At 40.5% G+C, this 21,691-nt stretch overlaps 1 protein-coding gene across 3 annotated transcripts in view; it reads left to right on the top strand.

Annotated features, from left to right (window-relative positions):
• Positions 1-21,691, top strand: part of RIMS2 (regulating synaptic membrane exocytosis 2) — an 848,125-nt gene that overhangs the window by 277,804 nt on the left and 548,630 nt on the right. For all 3 annotated transcript variants that reach the window (XM_075063174.1, XM_075063172.1, XM_075063173.1), the window contains one exon: positions 18,340-18,650. In XM_075063174.1, the coding sequence (XP_074919275.1) occupies positions 18,340-18,650 (311 nt within the window). The remainder of the gene's footprint in view (positions 1-18,339; positions 18,651-21,691) is intronic.

Consider the following 21,691-nt stretch of genomic DNA (forward strand, 5'->3'; position numbering starts at 1 on the left):
CTGACTGGGGGCTGGGGAGGAGGGATCAGGTTGAGTGGTGCTCTTCCTTTCTCCCCTGCAGCCCACACCAACTCTTGTTTGCGGGTACCTTGGTGATGGCCAGTCAGCATCCTACATATCTCCAACTCCCTCTCTAGCTCTGGCATCCTGTGATGCCTGACATCAGCATAGAGCTGCTGGTCGACTCAGGTGCCTCAGGTAGTTTCATGGACCTGGAGTTTGCCTGATTACACTATCTCCACCAAGTGCAAGGATTCGCTGAGATAGTAGAGTCCATATATGGGTCACTCCTTTCATCAGGACTGGCCATCCACCAGGAAGCTCTCATACATGCAATTATCCTTGAGACCATGAGAAGTTCTCCAGTTTGTGCACCACATTCATCAGTTGCCCTTGGCATCCCCTGACACGTCACCCAAGATCTCTGCAGACAATCCTATTTCCCAAAAGCTGACCTGAGACCAGAAACCATTTGCAGTGTATAGTAGAACTGCAGAGTGATGAACTGACTGGCAACCACACATCTGATTTGGAACTGGAAGTACACAGTCAGGCAGTATCAGAGACCAAAAATAAAATAAAATAAAAAGCAAATACAGTACAGTACTGTGTTAAATATAAACTATTAAAAAACAAAGATTTTAAAAATAGATTTGACAAGGTAAGGAAACTTTCTGTGCTTGTTTCTCTTAAATTAAGATGTTTAAAATCAGCTTTTTTTCTTCTGCGTAGTAAAGTTTCAAAGCTGTATTAAGCTAGTGTTCAGCTATAAGCTTTTGAAAGAACAGACATAATATTTATGCAGAGTTATGAACAACCTCCATTCCTGGGGTGTTCATAACTTTGAGGTTCTGCAGTATTCGATCTTCTAAACAATTTAGAGACATGAATGGAGCATCCAAAAGTAAACCCAGCAACCCCTGGGACATTCCAGTGGTTCCAGGGATTCCTGTTAAATATCAACAGCATGTCAATGTGTTCAACAAAAAGAAAGCCAACACCCTACCAACCTATTGCAGCTATGGCTGTCCCATCAACATCCAGCCAGGAGCAGAGGTTCCCTTTGGGCTCTCTTACCAGTCTCTTAACCTGAATGACAGGCACTCCAAAGCTATCTCAGGGAAAACCTACAGAAGGGGTTAATTTGCCCCTCTGCATCCCAGCTGTTTGAAATACTCCACTCTGCCAAAGTCTTCACAAAGTTGGACACCCACCAAGTTTATAACCTGGTGAGGATCTGGGAAGGAGACAAATGAGAGACCATCTTCCATACCAGGTATAGCCATTTAGAATATATGGTCATACCGATTGTAAGCATGAATGGGGCAGTTGTCCATGATGTGTCACATAGGGTTTGTACCTCACTACAGTAGCAATTTGATGATTCCTTTATTTTCCATTTGTGGAAGCGATAACCACACCTTTCGTGCATTATCCAAATGTGGTTGAGTGCAGTCCACTGTTTATATGGAAGGTAGAATCCTGGGATTTTTTTTGTTGGATCTTCAATCAAGTCTTTGTTTAGGATTTCACAGGAAGCCCATTATTCAAGCCAGCAAGTGCTGGTGTCTTTTTTATTGGCCTGCAGCAGTGACACATGGATTCAGAAAGGCTTCTTTGATTTGAGATGGGGGAGTGGCAGTGAATTGAGTCTTGGTGTATTGGTAGGTCTGGAGCAGCCAGAATCTTGCACTCCGGGAATATCTTGTCTGACGTTGGCTGGTGCGATGGAAGCCATAGTATTGGGATTGATTTGAGAGAGCCACTAGTAATACTGAGCATGGTACTGATTTCAATATCAACGAGACTGATGTGGGAGCTGTTGCACCAAAGTGGTATGCAATATACCACTGTTGGCAAGACCAAGGCTTGTACTGATGTTTGAAGCATGCATGTGTCACATCCCCAGGATATTCCAGCAAGCTTCTGGATGATGTTAACTCTTATCTTTATAATCTTTTTTGTGTTGTCAAGGTGTTGCCAGTAGTTCAGCATCTGACCGAGGGTAACTCCGAAGTACTGAGGACTGTGGTCATGCGAAAGAAGCAGACCACAAAAGTTTACTTTCAGCTGCAATTTGGCCTCACAGTTTTTCAAGTGGAAGGCAGAGACGAGTGTTTTCAAAGCACTGGGTTTCAGTTCATGGACTTTTCTGTGGCCTCCAGAGAGAATGCTTAGGGTTAGCACAATGTCAATTGCTAGCACAATGTAATCTGCATAGATGAATTTACAGGATGATATACCATAATATTGCTGGTATAGTGCAGCCACTAAAATGGATCTCTCTGAGAGGCCATGTTCTATCTTCATAATTTGCACATAGGTGTGTGGTGAATTTTCTGTTATTCAGCATCTTGAATCTGATCGTTGACTGGCATGGGAAAGCTAATGCTAAGTTCAGCTGAAGACCTTTACACCATCTGTATCATATGCAAAAGAAAGATCAATGAATGCCGCTGCTGTTTTTAATTCTTGCTGGTAGCCAGTTCCTATGTATTTGGCTAAGGCCAACACCTGGTCAGAGCAGTTGTGACCAGTTCTAAATCTGGCCTGCTCTTTAGGAACTGGTTGCTCCAGGATTGGCTGTAACCTTAGAAATAAGAGCCATTCCAACAATTTATAGCAACTGCTAAGGACGGAGATGGGCCTGGTAGCTTTTTGGGTCAGTGGGTTCTTTTCCAGGCTTCAAAATGGCTATGATTTTGGCTCCCTTCCACTCTTTTGGTATTATGCCTGAAGAGTTGATGTTGCTGAAGAAGTCTGGCAGCCACCTTCTTGCCTTCAGGCCAAACCTCTTCAGGAATTTGGTATATATTCAATCCATTCCTGCTGCTTTCCTGGACTTAGTGTTGGAGAGAACCTTGTCCACTTCATAAGAACATAAGAATGGCCCCACTGGGTCAGACCAAAGGTCCATCTAGCCCAGTATCCTGTCTTCCGATAGTGGCCAGTGCCAGGTGCCCCAGAGGAAATGAACAGAACAGGTAATCATCAAGTGATCTATCCCCTGTCACTCACTTCCAGCTTCTGGCAGACAGAGGCTAGGGACACCATTATTGCCCATCCTGGCTAATAGCCATTGATGGACCTGTCCTCCATGACTTTATCAAGTTCTTTTCTGAACCCTGTTATGGTCCTGGTGTTTACAACATCCTCTGGCAAGGAGTTCCATAGGTTGACTGTGCGTTGTGTGAAGAAATACTTCCTTTTATTTGTTTTAAACCTGCTGCCTATTAATTTCATTTGGTGACTCCTAGTTCTTGTGTTATGAGAAGTAGTAAAAAACACTTCCTTATCTACTCTCTCTACACTTGAGGTTAGCAACCTATGGCATGTGTGCAAAAAGTGGCACATGAGATGATTTTGAGTGGACTCACGCTGCCTGGCTCCTGGCCACTGGGGCTCCCAGGGGCTCAGCTGCCAGTCTGGGGTCCTACCGCTGGCCCCCTGCCACCTGGGGTCCCATCCACCGGCCCTGCTCAGCCCACTGCCAGCCTCGGGTTCCGGCCACTAGTCCCAGGGGCTCTGCTGCCATCCTGGGGTCCCGGCCTCAGTCCGGGGCTCTACAGCTGTCCCCAGCTGTGGCCCACTGGCCCCAGCCTGGGGTAGTGAGGGGTGTAGACAGGAGTAAGAGGGGATGCAGCTCAGCACCTCCACCTTAAAAATTGTTCCAGAGCCACTGTACTGGGATATTTTTAAGTCCTGATTTGCTGCTTACATCAGTATCACGTCACGTGGAAAAGCGCATTACATTTGACGTTGTGTGTGACATCTGTCGGGATTTTTTTTCCCATTGTAAGTTGAGGGGTACATTTGACAAAATGTCAGCTCCTAAGAAAGCAAAGTTAGATGTCCGTTCATTTCAGCCTTCTTGGACAGACATATTTGGATTTATTCAAAAGAACGACCGTGCTGTTTGTGGTTTCTGTTGTGAAAGTCAAGTATCAGAGGAGTAGCCGTGTTAGTCTGGATCTGTAAAAGCAGCGAAGAGTCCTGTGGTGCCATATAGACTAACAGACATATTGGAGCATGATCTTTCGTGGGTGAATACCTGTTGTGTATTTGGTTGTCACAGTTTTTGTTCCTGTGGCAACTGAGTTAGATTATTAGGGTATAGCCCGCCAGCTTTGGCCAGTTAGCTGAGATCTGTGTTTGTAAATAAATGGTAGTTTTGTTAGCTGTCTGCTGTCTGGCCTCAAGTGATTTCTTTCCTAAACCGGCTGCCCCCAAGGATATAACAAGTGGCGACGAGGATGGGATTCGGTGCTGCTCCAGTAAACAGAAGGAAGTAGAAGTCAAGGGTAAAGAACAAACAAACAAAAAAAAACTGCTTGTTTGCACTGACTGTGAAAGTGAAACTAAAAAATCATGGCTACTCTGACTGGGCCACTGGAACCTTTGATGAGAAATAGTGCAATGGCATGTGTATACTGAGTGTTTTGAGCTTTTGTTATTGCAAATGACATTACAGAAGAGAAGAAGGTGCCAATATTCTAAGTGTTGTAGGGGCTAAAACCTACTCCCTGCTACACCCTGTTAGCCTGAGACTAAATCTTACAGTGACATGGTGGAATCCTGGTGTCCCATTTTTCCCCCAAACCACTGGTAATTGCTGAAAGATATCGGTTCCACAAAGAATTTGTAGCAATTTGTAGCAATTTGTAGCAATTTTAAAAAAGCTAGCAGAACACTGTGAATTTAAAGAGATGTTAAATGATTGCCCTGCGTGACAGGTTAGTGTGTGGCCTGTACAGTGAAGCTATACGGAAGCGCCTACTGACAGAGGCTCAGCTTACATTACAGAAGGCTGTTGATATTGCTGTCTCCATGGAACTGGCTACAAGGGAGGCACAATACATCGGTGCATCCCCTAAGGGTGCAAAAAAGTGTCACAAAAACCTACCACAAAACTGTGAAGAGTCAGGAATGTTACTGCTGTGGTAAGCCAGGTCACCAGGCATCAGAATACTGGTGTAAGGACCTGGTGTGTCGACACTGTGGCAAAAAGGGACACACTGAGTGTGCCTGTAAACAAAAGAAAAAGAGGCCTGTGGTCTGCGACAAAAAAAAGAGGAACCCTGCATACCCTAGAGCAGACCCAGGATGATCAAGGTGATACCTCATTGCAAGAGGAAGTGCCACTGCATGTTTTGTCTTTGGCAGTGGGCTCACATGAATACTGGGTAACCCCGTTGTTGGATGGCAAACCTATATGCATGGAACTGGACACCGGTGCAGCGTCTCACTGGTCTCCGAGACTGTGTATAAAGAAAGCTACAGCATCTTCGCTTAAGGCAACAAAAACTGTCTGAAGACGTATACGGGAGAAGCTGTGCCCATGCTGGGCACTATTGATGTAAGGTGGAGCTCAATGGACAGGCTGCTAAATTGCCACTGTTTGTGGTGAGAGGTAACTACCCAGCCTTAATGGTAGGTCTTGGCTGGGAAAGATCAGCTGAACTGGGCAGAAGTGCACCAGATGACTAAAGAAGAAACCAGTCTAACCCTATACTAAGGAAACATGCTGCGTGTGTTTTTGGAGAGGATTTGGGAAGTATGAAGGGAATCACTGTGACATTGACATTAAATCTGACAGTCCCACCAAAATATCTGAAAGCCTGAACTGTGCCATATGCCATCAGGCCAAAAGTTGAAGCAGATCTGGAGTGCCTGGTCACCAATGGAGTCCTAATACCAGTTACCATAGCCCATGGGCCACTCCTATCATTCCAATAGTGAAGAAAGATGGCTCTCTCTGGATCTGCGTGATTTTTTAAAGTCACTGTCAACCCAGTGTTTTGTGTGCAGAGCAATACCTGCTTCCAGCCATTGATGACCTTTATCACAGGCCTGGCTGGAGACAAAGTTCAGTAAGATTGACCTGAGTCAAGGCATATTTACAGATGCACGTCGATGAAAAGTCCCAAGAGCTGTTGACTATTGGTTGGACTATAAGGGGCTTTATCGATACTGTCACCTACCTTTGGAATAACGTCTGCGCTCCCGCCCTGTTCCAGAGGGCTATGGGACCAGATCTTGTGTGGCTTGTCAGAGAGTTCAGTGCTATCTGGATGATATCCTGGTCTACTGGAAGGCCATGAAGAGGATCACTTAAAGGAATTTAGAGGCTACCCTTACAAAGACTGGAAGAGTATGGCCTACGAAGTTGCAAAGACAAGTGTGAATTCTTCAAGCCCTCTGTTGAATATTTGGGACACATCGTTGATTCTGCAGGTCTCATACAGGCCCCTGCAAAAGTTGTAAAGCTATTTTGGAGGCTCTCCCCCACCTCAAAATGTAAGCCAGCTGCGCTTGTTTTTCTAGGGACACTAAACTATTATGGAAAGTTCATCTCACAGTTAGCCACACTGCTAAAAGCTACTTTCATGAGCTCCCTTGGGCAGAACAAGGCCTGGAAGTGGTGAGCTGAAGCCTGTGATGATGCATTTAACAAAGCTAAGGATGCATTGCTAAATTCTGAAGTTCTAATGCACTTTGATCCATCCTTACCCCTACAATTGGCCTGCGATGCCTCCCCTTATGGAGTGGGAGCAGTCGTGTCACACCCCCATTATGCCTTCGGGAGGAGAAGAGAGACCTATTGCTGCTTTTGCTTCACGCACTCTAAGCAAAGCAGAACTAACTACGCCCAAGTCGAACATGAGGCCTTAGGAATTGTTTTGGAATTGGGAGTTTCATCAGTACCTGTTTGGCGAAGTTTACTCTTCTCACAGACCATCGACCTCTGACATCAGTTTTTGCACCTTACACAGGCATTCCCCATTAGCTGCTATCGTATGAACGTTGGACATTGTTACTTTCAGCACACACATATGAAATCAAATATCGGAAATCCACTCTGCACGGCATGCAGATGGCCTCTCAGGTTGCCTTTGCCGGTTCATAAACATCAGATAGTGCCCAAAGGAAATCTTCTACTTTGAACAGGTAGAGAATACACCCATCACTGCTACTCAGATAAAGAAGGCAACTTGTGCATTGACCCAGTATTGTCCAAGTTATGGACCTGGTGATGCATGGACAAATCTCTCCAGTCTCACCCAACCTTGTTACCTACATGTCTAGGAGGACGGAATATCGGTCCAATCTGGTTGTTTGTTGTGGGGGAGACGTGTCATTATTCCCCACACTGAGATCACAGGTGTTAGAACAGCTACATTCTGGTCACTGTGGAATAGTGCGCATGAAGGAAATTGCACGAAGCTATTTTTGGTGGCCTGGATTGGACAGTGCTATTGAGAGAAGGCAAAAGCTTGTATGTCTGTCAGGGTGTGAGGAATGCACCCAGTGGGCCCCCTACACTCATGGGACTGGCTGAAACCCGTGGCAACGTATTCACATTGACTTGCTGGCCCCCTTGAAGGAAGCTGTTCTTGGTGGCAGTTAGGTGATGCCCATTCTAAATGGCCAGAAGTCTCTATAATGCAGTCCACTATGCAGAGAGTACTATCCAAAAACTACGGGGACTCTTTAGTCGTTTTGGTCTGCCAGAACAACTTGTGTGCGACAACAGACCGAGCTCGTCTCTCAGGAGTTTCAAATTTTATGAAGGCAATGTTATACACCACATACAACATCAGCACCATATCGTCCATCACCAATGGATTAGCTGAAAGGTTTGTGCAGACAATGAGAACACGCTTTGAATCAGCAAGGGGACAACACTCCATTCAAAAGCGTCTGGATACCTTCTTACTTTCCTACAGAAACACACCTCATACTATGACCCAGGCATCCCGGCCTTTCTAATGATGGGACGACAGCTGCACAGATCTGCTGAAACCTTCTAAACCCGACAAATTTGTGCAACATCAGCAGCAATATCAAGTCATCAGATGGGCACCCAGAGCAAAGACCGAACCTTTAGCCCGGGACAGCCAGTTTTGGCTCGGAATTTATACTTTTGGAGCTAAATGGGTCCTGCCTGCACGATCATCACTCAACAGACCTGTTTCCTCCTACACAGTCCGGACTGCAGAGAATTTACCTGGCGGCGACATGTAGATCAGCTGTTGCCAGGTTCATGCCAGTCCTCAGGAACATATCTGCAGTTGAGTGGTCTGACTTCACCTCTTCTGGTGAGACACCGAATCACGAATCATCTGTTCCTGACTGTTCTCCTCCATTACTGCCGGCGGCTGAGATACCCTTTGCCCAGCACAGCTGATACCACCTCCTCATTTTCATGCTGCGGACCCTGAGTCCATGGTACTTTGGGTGCAACAACACAGAAGTTGTTCGCCATAATCCACCTAGAGACAGAAGGCCTCCTCATCGGTCTGGATCTTTAGCTAGGGCAAACCACAGTTATGGGCAAAATAATCCCAGGGTTTTTAGCTAGGAATGGAGGCAGTCTACCCTCCTTCTCTAGTCTAGTGTGTGTTTTATTTAGGGGAGGTTGTTCTTATTGTGGGGGGAGGAATATGTTGTGTGTATTTGGTTGTCATGGTTTTTGTTCCTATGGCAACTGAATTAGATATTAGGGGATAGGCGAGCTCTGTGTCTGTAAATAAATGGTAGTTTTGTTAGCTGTCTGCTGTCTGGCCTCAAGTGATTTCTTCCTAAACCAGCTACCCCGCAACGATCTATACAATACCCACTTTGTCGGATGCTTCTGCCAGTTCAGGCCCGCTGGTGCCTCTGGCATTGGAGATGTGTTTGCAAGCGCTGGCATCAGTGCTGGCAACGGTTCTGGTGCTGGTTGCTTTTCCAGTTCCGGTTCTGGGACCGGATTGCACTGTGGCTGTTGCAGTCGTTGGCAGGGGATCCGGGGGTTCCATCACCTCTGTCTGGGTCTCTGGTAACACAGACGGGGCCCTTGTGGATGGCTCAGGAACAGGGATGGATCTGGAAGCTTGCTTGGCTTGGCTGCGTGTAACCATTCCACCTCTTGGCCGTTTCACCTGGTTGGCCAAGTCTTCCCCATTAGCATGGGGATGGGATAATTGTCATTTAGACTGGAAAGTCCACATCCCTGACCAGCCTTTGTACTGCGACAGGCAGTTCAGCCATAGGCAGTTTACAGATTTTTACATGAATGGGGTAAAATGCACTTGGGCTCTGAGTTGATGAATTGGTCACTAGGAGGATTGGTGGATTAGCTGCCACTTGTGTCCTGTGTTTCTCCATGCGATAAGTTCTTTTCTGCTCACTCTCAGGTTTTCCCGTGTCACTCAAGGTTTTGAGAGGCATCTGGGCCTGCGGATCGTTTGGTGTTGATAGGTGGAGTGGTGAATTGAACTGCACTTGATTGTGGGTTTCTTGGGGACAGTTGGGCTTTATATGTCCCAGTTCAGATTGACATTGTAAAGCATTCGGCCCAGGCTGGATTGGTCAGCTGGGTCGAGGTGGGTTGTGGGACTGGTGATGGTGGACAGTACGGTGTCTGGGGCTCTCCTTGGGGTTGGTAGGTGGGGTCTTGGGTTTATTTTCGGTTTGCCTCTGTGATTTATTCGCTCCCTGCTATTAGCTTTTTCTGTTTGCTGCCACTTCCACCGACTGGCTCCAATCTCCCCGGCCTCAGTTACGTTTTGGTTTTCCATTGGGATGTATCTTTCTATTTCCTCAGGAACTGCTTCCGTTGTGCTTAGAGGGAGGACAGCTTTCCAGAGATTTAACATTCTCGTTGATATCCAGGCGATTCCAATTCTTTCAATGTGGTAGCATGTCGGGTAAGATACACATTCTGGTTCCTCTTAGAGCTCTTGAACGGCGCGGGGCATGCTCAGGGTGTTAGTCCCATTTGATTCTGGCCTTGGTTGAAAAGTTTCTGATCGTTCAGTGTGTTCTTAGGCATTTCAGCACGCGCAACGCTCTGCACCTCTGTGGGTCCACTGGCAGTGGCCTCAGCTCTATCATTGTACTGTCTGTAGAGATGTTGTTGTACCCATGGCAGTCTCTTTCAAATTTTGTAAGAAGCCTCAGTATCATCACCTGCCTTGTAGTGGTGGGGAATTTTGCTGGATGGGAACAACCTGGAGAAAGTTGTTTAGGGTTGGCTGGTACATTTGCTTAAGCCTTTGCTAATTCCAGGGCCTGCTGGTGGGCCTCCCTCTGGAGCTCCAAAGCCCTCCGGTGGTCAGCCTCTTTCTCTCTTTCTTTCATTTCCATCTCTTTTTCTCTTATCTCTAGCTGTCTCCTGTGGTCAACCTCTTTGGCTTTTTCTTCTGCATCCAGCCTAGCCATTTCCTGTTTAACTGCCTTCTTGGCACTCATTTTTCTGCTTTCTTGTGCTGGCCACACTACCTCTGCAGCTTACTGACTGGAATGCTTCAGCTCAGGCTGCTTGGTTAACAGAGATTTTCTAACTAGCTATACCCGAGAGGTAGAAAGAAAAAAAAAGACAATTCAACTTGTAAATGCCTTTTGCTGGCTGTCTGCTGGCTCACAGCTTGAAGCCTCCTCTTAACAAAGACCCTTGTTAAAAACTTAACACCTCTGCCCTCAGGCTGCTTTCCAAGCAGCTAGAAGGAGAGAGAAAAAAAAATCCTACTGGCTTTTGGTTTCTAGAAATCCCAACCACTGCTCACCATGCTATGTCTGAGACTGCTACAGATGTGTTGCTCTTATCCTCTATGTAAATGTTCATTGCCCTTTGCCAGACATTGGTTGATTAGACTGACATTTCTGTCTTTGAGGAGTCTTCTTATCTTTCCAACTATATTAAGATAGTAGCTGTGAAAGTAGGGGATATAATTATTTATTCAAAAAGCTTGCTTCAAATGTAGAGGTAGTAGCTACCAGTACCCTTTGGAGGTGATGGTAGTAGTCAGAAGCTTATCATATTATGTCCATTAAGAGATGATGGAGGAAAGGAAAGCCTATGCTAAAACATTTGGAACTTCTCTGTTTCTTGTACAGATTAGGATTATGTTGAGTCAAAATAAAGTGGAGATTTGAGGTAAATCTGTATCTTAACTTCAATTTGGGTCAGTAGTTGGCTAAAAACAGAGCTACGTAAAAAAAGAAGAAAATGTGTTTTAAAAAATAAACTAAATTCAGAGTTACTACTGAAATGTCATCTTTGATATATCTTGTGTAGGTATTGTGACATATTAGTAAAGAACGTTTAATTTTTTTCAGAGTAGCAGCCTTGTTAGTCTAAAATGGGCCAACTTGATTATCACTACAAAAGTTTTTTTTCTCCTGCTGATGATACCTCATCTTAATTAATTAGCCTCTTACAGTTGGTATGGCTACTTCCACCTTTTCATATTCTCAGTATGTATATATATTTCTTACTATATGTTCCATTCTATGCATCTGATGAAGTGGCCTGTAGCCCACGAAAGCTTATGCTCAAATACATTTGTTAGTCTCTAAGGTGTCACAAATACTCCTGTTTAATTTTTTTTAACATCAGCACTACCTACTATAGGCACTAGATGGTGTTTCAGCCTTTACTGTGAATTAATGTACATTTGTGTATTTCAAAAGATACTGGCAACTTTTAGGATGCAAGTTTTTTAGTGACTTCAGAAAATGAAAATTATTAGAGGTGTTAGAGAGCAGAATTTTGCATTTTTCTCCATTTAAGATGAACACTATACTAGTTTTTAAAATAATTCACACCTAGAATCTTCCATGTTGGTATAGGCACACATTATTTTATTGTATATATTCTTTTCTAGGTTGCTATTAAACAATGGATAGAGGAGTTAAAATGCAAATACAGTTTGCAAATTGTCTTTAGATTATGATTTTGTCTGAGCACGAATCAGTCCTTCTCAGTTTTAAAACAAAATATAACCTTAGCATATTGTGTATGCTACTGGAAATAAATATCTTTTATAACAGGAATGCTACTAGAGACTGAGGAATAAGATGTAAAAATCAACTCTGACCTCTAATAAATCAGAGCCTGAATATATTTGTGTACATTAATTAATTTGCTTACGTATGTGACAGTGGCATTTTGTTAGTTCTTTAATATTACTTTAAAAGAAAACCGTAACTGCTTATCTCATCAATCTGAACATCTAAATGTAAGAAGTAGTTTTCCTCATGAATAAATTATGCAGTGTATTTGAAAATAAGTGTTTGTTATAACTGGTATTTCTGATATTAGCAAACAGGTAAAATGATGAAAAATATATGAAAAGCAAAGGGCTATATATTTTTGGCATCCTATATTTAAAAGTTGACTCTAGCATAGAACACTTTAATATAGCTTTTTGTTTTTAATTTCCTTTATTTTCATGTTTTGTAGGGTTGTTTTTTTAACATGTATAGTACAATTTCATTCAGATCTGATCCATTTTGCTGTGAAAGTCTATAAGAAACATAATGAAATATCTTTGGAGCCAATCTGATTTTGCTGGGAGTCAGTTGGATATGCTATGATTACTTCTTTGAAGTGTGATCAGAAACAAAGGAGCAGTGGCAGTCTATGAGAAACAGATTCTAAACTTTAGAGTGGAAGTGAAAAGACAAACCAGAATACCAGAGATTCCTATCACTTTAAGATTGGGTAGTGCCTTTAAACAAAGGGACAGATGTTGATCCAACTTTTTTCATAAAAATATCTGTTTCCTCAGCTGTCTAGTGGCACTGGCAACTGTGCTGCCATGTGCTGAACTAGGTTTTCAGCTACACAGCCAAGCAGAGGCTAGTATTACTGCAGAAGTAGCTCATTAAATCACACACATGGCTATAAGGGAAGGAAATTGGTATACTTCTCTTTGACAGCCCACTGTGGCTAACTCAGCAGCAAGTTCATGACTCCTAGAGAGGGAAACCTCTAACCATCTTCTGTTGGAAGGACTGATCACTCGACCACATTGCTTTGTGGCAAGGGTGAAAATGCTAGGCATCCTGAAGTGCCCCTCTTCAAGGGAAAAATGTGGCTGGGGACTAAGGATTTATATACTGAATGGTTCAGCTTGTGCTGTTTGGTTTCAGTGAGTCATTTTAAATCTCTAACAATACCAGGAAAATACTATAAGAAGACTTTTAAAGATCTGATACTGCAGTGGGTTACTCGTTCAAAATTGTCACTGATTTCTGTGCCTGAGTAATGACTGCAGGATTGGGTCTTTAATTACAGTGTCATTATGTGAAAAGTTTAGCACTTTATTCAGTGGAAACTCTGTCTGTGGAGAAGGCAGCTAGAGACATTAAATCTATTGCTGAGTGGAAAATGGTTTCCCATCCCAGGAAAATTTTTCATGGGAAAAAAACAGAACAAGAAAGATCCTATAATAATCAAATAGTTAGTGTACTCAGCTGGGTAGTGTAAAACCTAGCTTCAAGTCTTCCCTCTTCCTTATTCTGTCACTATTTAGCTATTATAGGGCAGCGACTCTCAGTCTTTCCACACAATTGTACTCTTTTCAGGCATCTCATTTGTCTAAAACAATGGTTCCCGAACTTTAACAACCTGTGAACCCCTTTCACTAAAATGTCAAGTATTGCAAACTCCCTCCTAAAAATGAATATTTCCAGAGATTTTCTCCTTTATCTGAGTATAAATGAAAAAAGCAATGATCGTCGAAATATATAAAAAAATTATGAAACGCTTAGTATACACTATTTATTATTACAGTATTTTTATTACATTATGAAAATAGCAATACTCTTCCCAGATCTCACTTTCGTAACTTGTATCAAGGCGCCTATGTTTCATCAAGGAGTATCAGATGTGAAACAGCATGAAGGTATTTAAGAAGCCAACTCAAAGAATTCCTCCTACACAAGCATTCAGGTCTTGAGCAGTCCAGGCAAATAACACACGTTACAACAAAGCTTAAACTTGTTCTTCATAATAATTTTATAAACAGAACTAGCTGTCTATTTAATTTTAAAAACAGCAAAAATATCCACCTCCCTTTCCATTTCTTGTAAGGAGTCTTGAAGTTTAAATCTCCTCAGTGGGATAGAGATGCTTGCTTTGATCTGCTCAGCTCTTGGAAGTCCAGGGGCTCCAGGCTACTGGTCTTGTGCTGCCTGGGGTCCCTAAGGACAGCTCTGGCCACCATTAGGGAATTTTTTCCCAAGAACCCCCTATAACATTTGGGAACCATTGGTCTAAAACCTACTTGCTTACAAAATCAGACATACAAATAAAAGTGTCAAGCATGCTATCACTGAAAGATTGCTTACTTTCTCATTTTACCATATAATTATAAAACCAATTGGAATATAAATATTGCACTTACAATTCAGTGTACAGTATATAGAATAGTATAAACAACTAATTTTATGAAATTTTAGTTTGTACTGACTTTGTTAGTACTTCTTATGTAGCTGTTGTAAAACTAGGCAAATATCTAGATGAGTTGATATACCTCCTCGAAGACCTCTGAGTACCCCCAGGGGTACATATACCCCTGGCTGAGAATCACTGTTCTAGGGGGTCTCTTGCTATCTCGCTTATTTTCACTAGAAATTCTATCTTGGACTTGAGAAACCTTCTGAACAAAAGTTTCATCAAAATTTTCCCACAAAAAAGTTTTGGTTTTTGATTAATTGGGGTTTTTTTTCTGATTTTCTTTTTTAAATCATTGAAAAATTCCTGACCAACTCTAATTACAAGTTTCAGTGATCACCCATTACAAAACCTAATCCTGTTTCAGAAGGCAAAATGGTCTCCCTGCTTTGGTTCTAAAATTTCATCTTGGAGCTTTGGTTTATCCTCTGACTTATCTGTGGGATGAATAGCAGACCTGTCTTCAGGATATTTATATATAGAAGATAGCAAGTCTGACACGTCAAGTGGTTCATTGAAGTTCATTGTGGGGAGATCATGCTACTTCATCAGATACCTGAGGGAGTCCGTCTCTTTTTAACACTTTGATAAGCTTTATAGAGTTTGTCAATAAAATCTTACTGAATTGAACTGAAATGAGTTCTGAAAGCTTGAATATTAATGATGGGAATAGTGTCACAGTCAAAATGAAAAGGACACCCCCTCAGAACATCAGAGAAACAAGCATCATTCTGGCAGTTTTCAAACGAGGAAGCCACTCAGTCCAGCCTCAGCAGGACCTCTTTCTTTTAAGTCACCTTCCAAATGAAGCTTCCATAGAAATATTTTTGGTCAGGATTGATTAGGCATCCTGGTCCAAGTTTTCAACTGGGTAACTCATTGGAGATTAAAAGAACTGTACAGTTTGTAGCTCCTTCATACTGGATATTTTCAGGTGGTTCGACTTGTTGTGTTAAGAGACAGGTACTACATTTTCAGTGTGATATCTTTCTCTGTTCTGGAACTCTCTTCTTGACTAAGACATTGAATGTTATACCTCCTGTCAAGGTTTTTTCCCCACTTTGAACTTTAGAGTTCAAGAAGTGGGGACCTGCATGATTACTTTTAAGATTAATTACTAGCTTAAATTTGGTACGCTGCCACCAGCCAGAAGTCAGTGTCTGGCACACTTTTTATTCCTCCAAAACCTTCCCTGGGGAACCCAAGACCCAAACCCCTTGGGTCTTAAAACAAGGAGAAATTAACCATCCCCCTCCTTTTCCCCCCAGACTCTCCTCCCTGGGTTGCCTTGAGAGGCTTCACACCGATCCAAACTCCTGGATCTTAAAACAAGGAGCGATTTAACCTCCCCCTTCACTTTCCCCCGCCACCAATCCCTGGTGAGTTTCAGATCCCAATCCCTTGGATTTTAAAACAAGGAAAAAATCAAATCAGGTTCTTAAAAAAAAGAAAGCTTTTAATTAAAGAAAGAAAAGGTAAAAATTATCTCTGTAAAATCAGGATGGAAAATGCTTTACAGGGTACTCAGATTCATATAGACTAGAGGGACCGCCCCCCACCCCCAGCCTGAGATTCAAAGTTACAGCAAACAGAGGTAAAAATCCTTCCAGAAAAAACACCATTTACAAGTTGAGGAAACAAACATAAGACTAATCCACCTTGCCTGGCTATTACTTACTATTTTGAAACATGCAAGACTGATTCAGAAAGATTGGGAAAGCCTGGAATGATTTCCTGTCTCTCTCAGTCCCGAGAGCGAACAACAAACGAAAAAAACAACACAAACAAAGACTTCCCTCCACCAAGATTTGAAAGTATCTTGTCCCCACATTGGTCCTCTGGTCAGGTGTCAACCAGGTTTACTGAGCTTCTTAACCCTTTACAGGTAAAAGAGATATAACCCTTAACCATCTGTTTATGACACCTCCATAGCCTGATCATCTAGTTTGTTACATTTACTAAAAAACTGGTCTGGAGCATTATGCAGTTTCTGGTTGAATGTTTTATTATGCAAAATAAAAAATGAATGGCTGATCAAGCTGTGGTTAGTGGGGATGATTAGCCATACCTACGGCTGGGTGTGGTTCTCCTAAAAATATGTACATAAGATGTATAAAAATGTGAACACACAGACCACAAAATAGTAGAAAGAAGTATACAGAAGGAAACAAGCTGAGATATGTGAAAAGAGGAAGAAATTAAAAGACTAGATTAGTGAATGAGTACTATATACATTACCTGTTTTAAAACAAACTGAAACAGATGTATTGTTTTATTACTCTTTGGACATGTTCTGGTATATAGACTTACATATTTGCTTTGTATTACATAATCAAGTTCCAAATTACCTAGTGCTGGAAATGACCTGAACTAGTGTAATCAATTACAATCTCAAGACCCTGTAGGCAAGCACATTTTATTATAATATAAATAACTAAGTACAAAATATGTAATAGTTACATAATTGGGAAGTTTCAATAAATGTTTGAATAATCAGTTATTAACACAAAACAAGAGTGAAATAATTTCTCCATTTCATTATTAAAAATCATTCTCATAAATATTGAATTTTTACCTTTGTGTTTATTAAATCAATGTAATTTAATTTACAGCAGTTTAATTTAATTTACAACAGTTTAAAAAATCAAGTCACATGTCCCCATTTAGCCCTACAATTAAATATAGAGGTCTAGATACTAAGCTGGTGAAATTGGCATATCAAAGTTGAAGTCAGTAGAATTATGTTATCTGCACCAGCTGAAGATCTGATCCAAAGTTCCTAATCCTGATTTTTCATTAATTTAATCCATTTTCTTATATTTGACCTCCTCTTATTGCTTCTGCCACGGTACCTTATCTCTTAATAATAATCTTTTCCCCGCTATCTGATCATTAAAAGCTCAGATTTACATTGAGTCTACTGTAGAATAAAAATCTATGGTCCTGAATTTCATGTCTGAACCTTTTAAAAATATTAGCTTTAACTGCGTTTTGGATTTTAATTTGACAAAAGCCATATTTATAACCTGAACCACAGTAATTGCCTTATTAAAAAAAATTAAATCACCTACCCTATTATATCCTGACGTACTTTGATACCATTAGGTTATTAAATTCAAAGAAATAAAATTTAACACTTTAAAAAATACAAACATAGCTTTCAACTTGATGATAAAATCTATGAAAATGGAACGTCCTAGCACTCTGAAATGTGTATTTGATTAATTGGGCTCGGTGACTGATTAATTCTGCATTACAGGGTTTGTTAGAATGTATTATTGGCCAGGATCCTTTTAACAATAAATGTTGGTGTGTGGAATGTTTGTTTGGGCTGTATGCATGATACGGAGTGGGGGAGCATTCACAAATGAAAGACTTGTAATATTGCTCTCTATTTTTCAAGGCTGTTGTTAAATGGTGATGTGATGTAACAGGTATTAAGTAGAGTCCATTAATGATTTAGCAACCAATTCATTTAAAAAGCCAATGGTTATTTTAAAAAGATCCTAAAACAAAAGTCAAAGAGGACCAAAATTAGGGAGTGTATTAGTGTTTTAGCTGAAGGGAAAATATTTAGAAAGAACTTTTTTATCATTTAAAATACTTTCAATTTAAAAACAGTTGAAAAGTTAATCTTTATTAATCCTATTTCAAAACAATCTCTTCTGAAAATTAGTATGTCCAACTAATTAGAAGGTGGGAATGGGCAACACGGAATGGATTACTTGATTGTTACCTGTTCCGTTCATTTCCTCTGAAGCAACTGGCATTGGCTACTGTTGGGAGACAGGATACTGGGCTAGATGGACCTTTGGTCTGACCCAGTATGGCCGTTCTTATGATTTTATGATTTACCATCTTTCCAATTACTGTAAATGCAAATACTTTCTTGCATTATATTTCACTAAAGAAACTTTTCTTTCCATGTTTGTCTAGACATATTTTGTTATGCTTATTAATGCCTTGTCTGTAACTTTATTTTAAAGAAGCGAAGTTAAACTCATTTGTATCTCCAGAACTAGCAGCCCAACTGACACATGCTTAACTAAAACTTCTTTATTTTTGTATTCTTTCACAAAACTAATTTGTTTTTCATTTAAATCAATGCACAGGTAATGTGGGTATGTAACTTGTGCCGAAAACAACAAGAAATCCTCACAAAATCAGGAGCCTGGTTCTACAACAGTGGATCAAATACACCACAGCAGCCTGATCAAGAATGTATTAGAGGGTTGCGGAACGAGGAAGCACCTCAGGAGAAAAAAGCAAAGCTGCAGGAACAGTCCCAGTACCAAGGACCCTCAGGTGACATATCAACACCAGCTTTAGACAAAAATAGATCTCAAGTGCTCACAAGACAAGACTCAATTAAAAATGGTTCAGGAGTGAAGCACCAGGTTGCAAGTGACACAACTTCAGACAGGTAAGGAACTATTTCATCTTCATACTGATAAGAGAGTTTGTTAAAGTTGACTTTATTCTACAAATCCTATGTGACACTCTTGCATCTTCTGATTATATGTATTTTAGGTTGTTTTTTAAACAGTTCTAATTGGTAAGCAGGTGAGCCTTTCACTGTGGTCAGAAAGTTGCACACAGCATGCTGTCTTCTTCATCCTCTCCTTCTTAAAAAAGATATTAGCCAGCCAAAAAATGAAAATGTGATGCTGAAAGTGTACATTGTGCTTAGGTCATTTCCCTCTTACAAAATACTCTTTATAAAATATGTAGTCCGCAGTTTTGTGTGATCACTAACTTTCTGGCATAATTATTGTGATTGCTGCCAATACTTAAAAAACAGGGCATGCCAAGGTATGTTGTTGGAATTTAGTAGTCATTCAGATTGTCACAATGTTACTTTGCATAATACCTGCTGTATTTTGAATGCAAGATTCTAATATTTTTGAGTGATGACATCAGCACTGCATCTTCCTCAGAGTTTCCAACCTCAGGTTTAAACCTCAGTCCCCTTCATCAATAAAAAAAATAAAATTACTCTTAACCCTTTCATCTTAGTGTCACCTATCACAGGCTGAAACTATAACTTTTTTTTAAATTAATATAATTATAACTTTCCTTCCACTTGCCTCATCAAATTCAAATCTTTATTTCCTGCCCTGGTTGGAAAAAAGTTGAATGTAATTAACCAGATGTTTTTGCTTCACCTATTCTGCCTGCTGCCCTTTGCTCTGATTTCAGTTGACAGGTTCAGTGCTGAATGGGTCCAAGTGCTTCTTAATTATATTCACTGTCTCTGAGCTGCACAATACTGAAGTTGGCAATTGAACTCATTGCTAAAGAGCAGCAGGAACAATGGGAGAAAAAAAGACTAATTCTATTTCTCATTTTTTCTTAATTATGCTTAGAAAATGGAATCATGCATCCCCTATAGTATTATAATGATAATGCCCCATTTCCTTAGCAGTATTTCAATTCCTGTATAAAGGCTAGATAGATAGATTTTTAAAATGCTATTGTCTAAAACTCTAACTACAGGTATAATATAAGTATACACAGTTCGGAATAAAATAGACCAACAGGAAAAAATACTCTGTCCTTTAATTCCATCCATTCCCGTTAAGATCATCAATATTCAACTTGTTGATAAACTGTATGGTCAATTGCTTGACTACACTTGGTTTGTTATGAAATATATTCAAGAGACCAAATAATCAATCAGTCATGTTTATTGCTAAAAGCCATTAATAATATAGTGTAGGAAAAAGGTTCAATACTACAGTGTCTCAGGGAAGCTGTCTCACACAGGGTTGTTACATTCCTCTTATACAGAAGATGTGCTCCCAAAGTTACCCATTTCAGTTAGGAGTGTTTATGAAATCCAGCCCATCAGTTCCTCCTAATCCCTTAACTTTTATGTATCTTTCCTTATCTTGTTTTGGACAGTAGCATTGCAGGTCCTGATTCCTGAAGGTACTTCCTCAGCTTGTACCAAGATATAAAACAAATGTAGCTTGATTTTTGACAAGTTTCCTCTCTCTTATGCCAAATACTAAGCTATACTATTGCAGGGTATTGTGGGAGGTAGCTTAGCATAAGTGAACAGAACTCCCGGAAAAACATAGGCCTATTCAGCTCTTATTACTGGCGGGCATTCACATAATGTGGTATATATTAACCTAATGTACGTGTCTTGGGTAACAAACAAACACTGGCTCCTTCAGACCCAGTCTCCTCTTTCAGTTTTATTTGTATACTTACTCATCCTATTGCCTCTTAACTAACATAAATACAATCTTGTGTAACAACCACACCTAAAATTGAATCTATGGTAAGTGCTGCACATCCCTGATGTTTAGAGTGGCCTCTAGTACTGAGAAAATCTCTCTTTATTTTTCTATGGTTATAATATCCTGTCTTAATGTTCATGGATCCAGTCTTCCTTCCATTGAAGGAGAGCTTGAAATAGGATACCTCTTGGTGCATGATCATCTCTTTTCTAAGCTGGCCAGAGTGTCTGTTAGAGAAGGATGCCAGACTCTCCCTATATCAGGGTCTCTAAGATGTGCTAGGCTAAAATCCAGGGACTGAGCTAAGTCTCAAACATTAATCATTATATGACAGTGTGTTGCATTACCAATGTGGTAGTCTTAACGTATCAATATTTTTAAAAGGAATTATAATTATATTTAAAACAAAATTTTAAAAGTGAAGACTTTCATTTTATTACCCTTTTATTAAAATAGTATATAGTATTTTCCTAATAATATAATGTTTTCTTTTTTAAATTATAAAGTATTTTGTGGTATTCTCTTAGGCTAATGGAGCAGTACCGATTAGCCTAAAGTATTATTTTTTCTTTTTGATTGCTGATTGTGCTCTAAGAACCTCTTTCCATCTTCTAATCCCTCCAGTTTTGGTCAAGCTAGCATATCCAAAGTATCTTAAAGAGTGTGAAGCTTGATTTTATATCTTCTGTTTAAAAATCTAAATTAGAATGTCTGATAATACAGATGTATCTCTTTAAGTGCAACTGAAGGATTAAAATGACCAGCCACTAGATAAGCATGTTGGATGTGATATTACCTTGATAAAATTTTATTATAAAAAAGCTCAGTCAAGGGAGTGAGTTTTTCCTGACTAGTATGGGAGACCATTTTTGTTCCTCTCACTTTTCTGCATAAGATAAATCAAAAGAGAAAGAAGACAAATCAAAATGACCCCACTGACAGTGAAGTAGCAATAGTGGGGCCAGTGTTTTGAGAAGGGGACTCATATTCAGAGCACAGTAAGTAGTCAGAAAGTGAATAAGAATATAAAAAATAACATGATATAACATGTTTCCAGAATTTTTCAGTGTCCCCAAGTTTATTAATGTTTTTACACCAGACTTAATTTTGGAAAATTAAAACTAGTAAAATAAAATAATTTATTCTCATGTGTGAGAGAGCTCATTCATTATCCCAAAAAATATCCAAGACTGTGGTGTATTGTTGCTTTCTTGTG

The sequence above is a fragment of the Chelonoidis abingdonii genome, chromosome 2 (assembly GCF_003597395.2).
Source record: "Chelonoidis abingdonii isolate Lonesome George chromosome 2, CheloAbing_2.0, whole genome shotgun sequence".
In the NCBI taxonomy this organism is placed as follows: domain Eukaryota; kingdom Metazoa; phylum Chordata; order Testudines; family Testudinidae; genus Chelonoidis; species Chelonoidis abingdonii.